General features: G+C 46.6%; 1 protein-coding gene across 1 annotated transcript; it reads left to right on the top strand.

Annotated features, from left to right (window-relative positions):
• The first annotated feature begins 976 nt into the window (after nt 1-976).
• On the top strand, nt 977-8,679 carry LOC144125680 (uncharacterized). The gene is made up of 3 exons (XM_077659276.1): nt 977-1,052; nt 6,420-6,778; nt 7,948-8,679. The coding sequence occupies exons 1-3, from the start codon at nt 977-979 to the stop codon at nt 8,347-8,349; spliced, it is 837 nt and encodes a 278-aa protein (XP_077515402.1). The 3' UTR covers nt 8,350-8,679.
• Nucleotides 8,680-9,239: the final 560 nt, after the last annotated feature.

The raw sequence follows: 9,239 nt of genomic DNA, 5'->3' as shown, positions 1-9,239 counted from the left end.
ACCGAGTTTGCGGAAAACACCACCTTTAAACGCCAGTACATTATCACCACCAGTGCGCTCTCATATCCAGGATAAGCTAACAAGAAAAAAATATATGTACAGAAAAAGATTACATTTATGCATAAAAGCCAGAGAACTGCTACTCACAGAACAAGGCATGAAAAATTTTACGAACATGATAGCAAGATTAAATGACAAGATCTACACATGACCATCTAAAATATCCAGTTCCTGCCCGCTGAGTTTGACCGACGAAGTGCTTATACACGTGGGCCCACCTTTCTGTATGTGAAATGCTTCTATAACTTCCCTTTCAACTCGCCCTCTGCCTCTGCCGATAAGCTTTACCTCTTCCAGCACCGGTCCGCAATCTTGGCAGTATCTGCAGTGTTCAGTAAGGTTTCCCCTTTCATTATTATTTATTGTTCGTTTATGCTGAATCGCTCTCTCATTGAAACAACGGTCGGTCTGCCCAATGTAGACCCGCCCACACTTGAGGGGTATCTCATAGATGACTTTAGACCTGCAATCCGTATAACGCTGCCTATGCTTGATAGCGCACCTCGGGGGTCGTTTGTCCATCATGGAGCATATTTTGTCAAGCTTACATGGTGCTGAAAACACCACATTCACGCCATAACGACCCCCTATCTTCTTGATGTGCGCTATTTTGTGCAAATACGGAATCACCACCTCAGGCCTCTTATCTCGCTTCTTGCTTGATAGAGCACCGCTCAGAGAGCTTAGTCTTCTGCAGCAAGGCTTCACAAACAGCGGTCATGACAAGGCAGGGATAACCAGCGTTGTTTAATCCCTGAAGTTGCTTGTCAAAGCCAGCCTGCATACAGTGATCACATGATTTATAGAGAGCGGCGTGTAAGCACGTCATGGCAATACTTCGCTTCACCAGTTTAGAATGGCCACTGCTGAACGGCATGAGGTTTTTCTTGGAGCGGGGGTTATTCACCCAACACACATGATCTACGCCAGTAAAATCAAACTGAACGTCCAGAATCTGGATCTTGCCCCCTTGCGGCAGTTCCCAAGTGAAGGTGAGGCCTTGGGAATTGTCTCTAAAAATGTTAAGAACATCAGCAACAGCTTCGTCAAAGTTAAAAGAGATAGGCGGGTCAAAAACAATAAAATAATCGTCAACAAAGCGGAACACCCGTCTGACAACTGTCCGGTTTAACTGCGCACAATAAAAGCTGGTCAATAAAAGCTATAAAGACGGATGTTAAAATAGGGGCTATAGATGAGCCAATGCAAATTCCAGTTTATTGCAGATAAAACTTCTGGTTAAAATCAATGACAGTTGATTGCAGATAAAATTCAAGCAAAGATATAAAATGGTCACTGGTAATTCCAATAGCACTCTGGAACCTTAGTTCATCAAAATCATTTATGCTCGCACGAATGGCTGTAAAGAGGCCATCGTGGGGAACAGAGTAGTACAAGTTTTCGACATCTATAGAGAACGCACATGATGCTCATTTCAGTTAAAACTGAATCAGAGTTCTTAATAAGAAAAGGGTCGTGCACAGAAAGGTGTTTCAAGGGATGTTGCAGAAATTTACACATGGGATTGCCATGTCGCTTTTTTCGATACAATAACCGGTAAGGGAAACTCAGGTTTATGGGTTTTGCAAGTGAAAAAAACGTTTAAAACTCCTTTTTTCGCCGAATTTTTCAGCTTCCGCACAGATTCTAAATTCAGATCCTCTAGTAATTTTAAAGCAACCTGCTTCTGCTTGTTGGGACAGAAATTTGATTGGTTTAAAATTATTTTTAATACCTTGCTCTGATTTCGTTCGCATAAGGCTTTTGGGAATAACAACAAAGCATCCTTTTTTATCAGCCCCAATGACAGAAAGATCGGCTTGTCTTAAAGTTTGTACAACGCGCTTCAACGGCGGATTACTACAAGGACTTTCACTCACATAGAGGATAACGGCGGCCACTCTCTGCATTGTAATGCTCTCTTCCTATGCTGTACACTGGCTCGTGTGGCGACATTCTGTACCATTCCAAGGAGTAGAGGTCTGGAGGCAGCTGGCTGAAAGCTGTACTTTGGGCCTAGCTGCAAAGTGTCCAGTACATTGGAGGGAAGTTCAACGTTGCCCAGCTTGGTGACCTGACACGGAGAAGTACTTTTCTTTGGTCTCTTGTGAAGGTGAAGTTTTGCCTGCTGCCAGATGAACTCCGTTAAGATGGCGGCTTGTTTTTTGAAAACCTGTATCTTTTCCTCGGTGCTTTGAGGGTCCCGGGCGTTATGCACTAGGACAAGCAACTAGGACAAGATGGTCATGTGCAGATCTTGTCATTTTATCTTACTATCATGTTCGTAAAATTTTTCATGCCTTGTTCTGTGAGTAGCAATTCTCTGGCTTTTATACATGAATGTAATATTTTTCTGTACATATATTTTTTCTTGTTAGCTTGTCCTGGCTATGATAACGCACTGGTGGTGATAATGTACTGGTGTATAAAGATGGTGTTTTCCGCAATAAACTCAGTTGGTAGTAGGCGCTCTTTCTGTCTCTGTGTCTTCCTGTGTTCATTCCCTTGCGCCATTCAACTTTATAATAAACCAACTAGCCCAACAGCAAGTACTTCTGCAATGAATTTCTTCTACTCTGGGCTATTTTCTGTGTTCACCTCTCTTACATACGCCTGTGATCTCTTGCACGAACCTGATCGCAGTTTCAACTTGCCATGCCAGGATTTTTACCTACTGCATTAAGAATCGGATCATTTTACTTGAGCTTCAAGGTATTTTGGGTGGTGTGCAACCTTTATGGGGCCACGCCCAAAGGATCTATAAGATCTTCAATCAGAAAAGTGGAGACACGTACGTCTGTTAAAAGACTGGTTGCTTGTCCTAGTGCATGACGCCCGGGGCCTTCAAAGCACCGAGGAAAAGATACAGGCTTTCAAAAAACAAGCCGCCATCTTAACGGAGTTCATCTGGCAGCAGGCAAGACTTCACCTTCCCAAGAGACCAAAGAAAAGTACTTCTCCGTGTCAGGTCACCAAGCTGGGCAACGTTGAACTTCCCTCCAATGTACTGGACACTTTGCAGCTAGGCCCAAAGTACAGCTTTCAGCCAGCTGCCTCCAGACCTCAACTCCTTGGAATGGTACAGAATGTCGCCACACGAGCCAGTGTACAGCACAGGAAGAGAGCATTACAATGCGGAGAGTGGGCGCCGTTATCCGCTATGTGAGTGAAAGTCCTTGTAGTAATCCGCCGTTGAAGCGCGTTGTACAAACTTTAAGAGAAGCCGATCTTTCTGTCATTGGGGCTGATAAAAAAGGAGGCTTTGTTGTTATTCCCAAAAGCCTTATGCGAACGAAATCAGAGCAAGGTATTGAAAATAATTTTAAACCAATCAAATTTCGTCCCAACAAGCAGAAGCAGGTTGCTTTAAAATTACTAGAGGATCTGAATTTAGAATCTGTGCGGAAGCTGGCAAACGCGGCGAAAAAAGGAGTTTTAAACGTTTTTTTTTTACTTGAAAACCCATAAAACTGAGTTTCCCTTACGGGTTATTGTATCGGAAAAAGGGACATGGCAATCCCAGGTGTCTAAATTTCTGCAACAATCCTTGAAACACCTTTCTGTGGACGACCCTTTTCTTACTAAGAACTCTGATTCAGTTTTAACTGAAATGAGCATCATGTGCGTTCTCTATAGATGTCGAAAACTTGTACTACTCTGTTCCCCACGATGGCCTCTTGACAGCCATTCGTGCGAGCATAAATGATTTTGATGAACTAAGGTTCCAGAATGCTATTGGAATTACGAGTGGCCATTTTGTTTCTTTGCTTGAATTTTATCTGCAGTCAACTGTCATTGATTTTAACCAAAAGTTTTATCTGCAAATAACTGGAATTTGCATTGGCTCATCTATAGCCCCTATTTTAACTGACATCTTTTTAGCTTTTATTGACCAGCGCATTTGTGCGCACAGTTAAACCGGACACCTGTCAGACGGGTGTTCCTCTTTATGGACGATTATTTTATTCCTTTGGCCCGCCTACCTCTTTTAACTTTGACGAAGCTATTGCTGATGTTCTTAACATTTTTAGAAACAATTCCCAAGGCCTCACCTTCACTTGGGAACTGCCGCAAGGGGGCAAGATCCAGATTCTGGACGTTCAGTTTGATTTTACTGGCGTAGATCTTGTGTGTTGGGTGAATAACCCCCGCTCCAAAAAAATTTCATGCCGTTCAGCAGCGGCCATTCTAAACTGGTGAAACGAAGTATTGCCATGACGTGCTTACACGCCGCTCTCTACAAATCATGTGATCACTGTATGGAGGCTGGCTTTGACAAGCAACTTCAGAGATTAAACAACGCTGGTTATCCCTGCCTTGTCATGACCGCTGTTTGTGAAGCCTTGCTGCAGAAGACTAATGTTGAATTCCAATGGCAGTTCGGGAGCGCTCCATCGGATCACGTACGGAGCGCGTAGCTCCACTGGAGATCGCTACCTCCCATTTTGCGAATTGAATGCGGGTGGGTGCTCCCTCGGGAGCATTTGGTGCAATTAAAGCCCTGAAGAGGGCGCTAGACGAGACCGGATCCGGATAATCCCAGCATTCCATGCTGGGATCCGGATGATCCGAGCATTCCATGCGCGGTTTGTTTTTTTCCTGCCTTTTCCACGTGCGTCGCACGTTTTTGCGCTCCTGGACGCATCGCCCGAAATGACGAATCGCGCCAGCCAGTTTTCTTTTGATGCGAGCCCAACAGTTCGAGAACTAGTGTACAGCATGATGTTGGGCGTGCCGGAAACGCAAGGTATGTGTTCATTGTACTAATTTTACGGTCTCTTTGCGCTGGCTCTCACAGATGTAAACACGGAGCAGTTGCGAACGTGGAGTCGCCGCTGCAGTTGTTTATCGGCAAAAGGCCTGGCATTTTCTCTGTACACGTCACGAGTATCGACCAGAAAGCAGCTTCTTTTTAAAATCAGCATCCATCAGTCGCAAACTGAACAGTTTTAATTAGCGTGGAAAGCACGAGGACGACCGTTTCTATCCAAGCGATTCTCACGCGTTGAGCCAATAGTTGGGCGCCACTGTTCTGCTCGTATTTTCCACTCCACTGCCTCCATGTTGCGGGACAAAGTATTCAATAAAGAAGTTAGAGATAATACAGGCTGCATTTTGGTTAGCAGAACCTGCAGTTGCAGCGAGCTGTACACACAGTATGATCTGCAAGGAGGCAGCTGTGAGCCGCGTAACGAAGCGTTTCATCAATCTGAGGTAACGCTGCAGCGAAATTAAGATTATATAATTGAACATCACGTTGAATGATTTCGAACATTATTGCATTTCAGACCTATCTGGCTGTAAAGGGATCGTACGACTCGCGGTGTCATTAGAACCGGTCGCCCGCTCGTCGTCTCCCTGAGGCGGCCTCCTCTTTGAAACTCTCCCCCTCCCCTTCGGTGGCGGGCGGCGGCGGGGCGCCGCACTGAAAAGGAGCGCCCTTGGGGTCAAGAGCCCCTGACAGCGACGGTGAAGCGCTTTGACCCTCGCATTGTTCGGTCCCCTCGTCAGAACGGCGCCAAACGCGATGCGACCTTGCGACAAGCATCTCGTGAAAAGGGGTAAGCTCGTCAAGGAGGGTCGTAAATAAAAACGAGCAGACGGGCTGCACCGCGGAAGCGCCCCGCTGTAGTCCGATGACAGAGCTAATTGCGGAACAGGTTCAGTCAAGGGAAACCGAGAGTCAAAGGAAACCGCTTACACGTGCGGGTACGATCTGTGGTTGTTTGTGCTTTTTTTTTCTTCCGAGGGAGAGAGTTCGAATCATACTGTGGAAGTATGGGGCGTGGCACGTAAACATGGTGGGCCACTCGTTTCGAGGGTCCATTACCGAAATCTATTTTCTTATAACGATTTTGATGCTCTTTTCCTGCTCTGTATTTTAGGGAGAGGGTTTTGAACCTTGCCGAAACTGGAAGGCGTGCCATGCAGTTTGAAAACCAATCACGAGTTAGTTTGTTGTGATTGGGTGATGCAATGGATGAGTGGGCCTTTAGTTCTTTAAAACCAGGGCCCGTAGCCCTGGAAAATGGTCTGGGCTAAGGTCAGATGTAATGCATCTTCGGCTATGCCGAGTAGGGGCCTCCCCTAGTGTTAGCCAGTTCCACCTTTTTGTTCTTTAACCATTTAACCGTTTTCAATTTGTCTCATGTATATCAAAGTGCTTGCAATGTAAGCATTTCGTATAATACAGTCAATTCATACTCCCCTTAACGCCTGCATTCTGAGTCGTCGCAATACCGTCTACGACGGAGCACCCCTGGTGCGGAAAAGAAGTCTGCGGTCATCCAACAAAGCAACCGTCTCGGGCGGCGGGCACCTCTGGTGCGGAGAAGAAGCAACTCAAAGAACCTAGTAAGGTCTGCAGCAACGGAAGAGACCTTACGACGAAGAAAGCTTAGTGGCGCAGTCGACAAGGATCCTGCCGCGATCGGAAGACAGCGCAGGAGGAAGACCAAAAGACAAGGAAGGCGCGACGGGGCCGGAACAGCCAGCCAACGGCAGTTCGGGAAGGCCAGGTGCAGGAGCGAGCAGCAGCGTTCAAGGAAGGACCTGCGGAGAGACGGCGGCAAGGGCCAAGGCAGCGGACCAGCGACGCAAGGCAGCCGGCCGGGAAAACAGAGCAGCGACCGGACCGCTACCGAGCGCAACCGAGACGGCAGCAGCGGGCTCGACGCCATCGGCGACACGGAGGCGACCTGGCGTCTGTCATCAAAGGGTGAGTCCCTTCTCGTTAAGGTTGAACCGCATGGCGCGATTTCAGGCGCGATTGACGCGCGGATAGTGGGACGCGCGCGTCATTTTGACGTGTGCCCAGTATGGTCCGACACGAAATCGCGCCGCCGCGTGCTGCTGCTCGGAGTAGAAAAAAACGCCTCGCGCGGCGCGTCCGCCAATCAGAATTTAGATAAGTCACGTGGCATTTGGTCACATGGCATTCTGGGTTTTTTGGGTTTGCCACCAGATGGCCCTGCTGTCTGCGCATCTCGGTGGGACCTTTTTGGTGCAATTTTTTTTTCTCGCGTGAGTCAAAGAAAACACGTGCTATCGTGATTTTGTTCGCGCATCGTGTTCATCGAAAATGGACAAGGCAACATTTAACGAGGCCCTGATAACGGAAGTGGAGAGGCGTCGCGTCCTGTGGGACGTGCGCGACCGCGACTATAAAAACAATATGAAGCGTGACCAGGCTTGGCGAGCTATAGCAGTTGCCCTCAGCGTAGACGGTGTGTACCAAATCTGTGCACACGTGATGTTGTTGCCCTGCTTGTTCTATGTACATTCATTCGCCTCGACAAGCGTGTGAACTTGGCATGTTTACCCCCCACCCACGTTTTCGTACTTATCTCGCTGGAAGAGAGCGTGCCACCGCGCTTTGTTTATTTGCAAGAGAAAAAGTTTGATCATTGCATGCTGCGTTGTTTCTTGACATATGATTGGCATGAATATGCCTGTAAGTAAATACTAGCAGTAGGAAGCTAGCGTGGACTGATACAGGCTTCTCGTGTTTGTTTTTCTTTTCGGCAGAAAAGAAATTTACGCAGCACATTTCATTAGTTGCATCACCTTCCTTCGAGCGCATATGTGCAATTGCTCACACTAACACTTTGTTACTGCTTTACAGTGACACAAGTAATGAAGCGCTGGAAATCTTTACGTAATACGTTTATGAAAAAACGCAAAGAAGGAAGTGCAATAAAAAGTGGCGCCGGCGCGGACAGCGTCGTCAATATGCGGTGGCCCCATTTTAATCAGCTGCTGTTTCTGCTTGATACACTCGAATATCCTGAGTGAGTATTTCTTTGGAATCAAGCACATTACTCAAAGTCGTGTTTTACACAAATGTTGAAATATAGTGTGCTTTTGCAATGTGTATTATCCATGTAGGACGAGAGGGAACCTCATAAAGACGTGGACTTGTTCGAAGCAACGAGCACAGAGTGCCTCCAGACTGGAAGACCTATTATCAATGAAGCTGAAGCCACTTTGGATGCTTCCGACTTCACCACAGCTACACAGGAAGATGGAACTGGATTTTCCAGCCCCATACCAACGCCATCACCAGCCAGCAGCACATCATCTGGCCCACAAAAAAGGAAGAGGGGCCATGATAAGGCTTTCAAAAAAGAAATAGGGATCCTAGGAGAATTGGCCTCCAAACGAGCCGACGCATCAGAACTGTTCGGGCTTTTTATGGGGGACAAACACAGACGATGCCCACAGCGTCTGCGAGGACAGTTCGAGATGGAACTTCTGCAAGTTGCAGCTCGTTATGTGGACAACGAATAAAGCTGTCAGTGAAGAACGGGGAGTTGTTGGTGTATTTTGGAAAACGAATTTCGGCAAACAGTGAAAAAAGAAAATAGGTAAATATTTATTACAATGCAATTTTTCTTCTGAAGCCTGACATCTTTTTCCAGAAAAATAGTTCCACAATATTGAGGCACTATTCTTGCACTTCTTCACAATTGGGTTCATCAATTTCTAGTAATTTCCACTGCTCCTGAACGACTTGGATCTTGTGAGCCTCTCCCGCACCCGGCCATGAATTAGATCAAAGAGTTCGAGGGTCATTCGATAATATTTGAAGAACAGCTCTGGATCCTGTTCCCTCATAACCTGAAACTGCATATAACAAACACATTAGCTTCAGGGCTTCATTTCTGATCGCTAATGCTGGAAAGACAATTTTAAAAAATATTACTAGTGTATGGTACTCGCTCTCTTGCTTTCTTCTCAACCACGCAGGCCGCACCCAAATAGACCTCCTGACCCGCATTTGTTCTTGCTTCAGAATCAGCATCCCCCTTAATAGTAGCAATGTCCTCTTCTGCTCGGCAGAAAGCGGCCGACACTCCATTTTCTATGTCAAGTTGCAAACAAGCAGCGGCCAGGTACATAGTCGCAGTTTCGCACACAATTTTCCTGTGTGAAATTAAGCTCGATAAATACACTTAAGAAAAAAATGCTGCCGTCTTATTACACTAAGATTATTTTAATGTAGTGTTCTGTAAGTTTAAGGGCATATTATATATGCAATAACAGAGACAATTCATGTCGCTGTGAGTTATGTTGTCTGGCAACCCGGGAAACGCGACGCGAAAGCGCCGCTCCCTTTTTGTCGTGCGGGTGCACGCGCGTCGGCGGTGACACGGGCGTTCGCCGCGCGTCGCATTTTT

The sequence above is a fragment of the Amblyomma americanum genome, chromosome 1 (genome assembly GCF_052857255.1).
Source record: "Amblyomma americanum isolate KBUSLIRL-KWMA chromosome 1, ASM5285725v1, whole genome shotgun sequence".
NCBI classification, from domain to species: Eukaryota; Metazoa; Arthropoda; class Arachnida; order Ixodida; family Ixodidae; genus Amblyomma; species Amblyomma americanum.
This window is presented reverse-complemented; position numbering and strand designations above follow the sequence as displayed.

Bases quoted from the DNA above. Each gene is read 5' to 3' on its own strand.
- LOC144125680 (XM_077659276.1), top strand. From the start codon at position 977: ATGATCTACGCCAGTAAAATCAAACTGAACGTCCAGAATCTGGATCTT. The intron at 1,053-6,419 runs GTGAGGCCTTGG...GAACCTAGTAAG, and splicing joins GCGGCAGTTCCCAAGTGAAG to GTCTGCAGCAACGGAAGAGA. The intron at 6,779-7,947 runs GTGAGTCCCTTC...TTATCCATGTAG, and splicing joins CTGGCGTCTGTCATCAAAGG to GACGAGAGGGAACCTCATAA.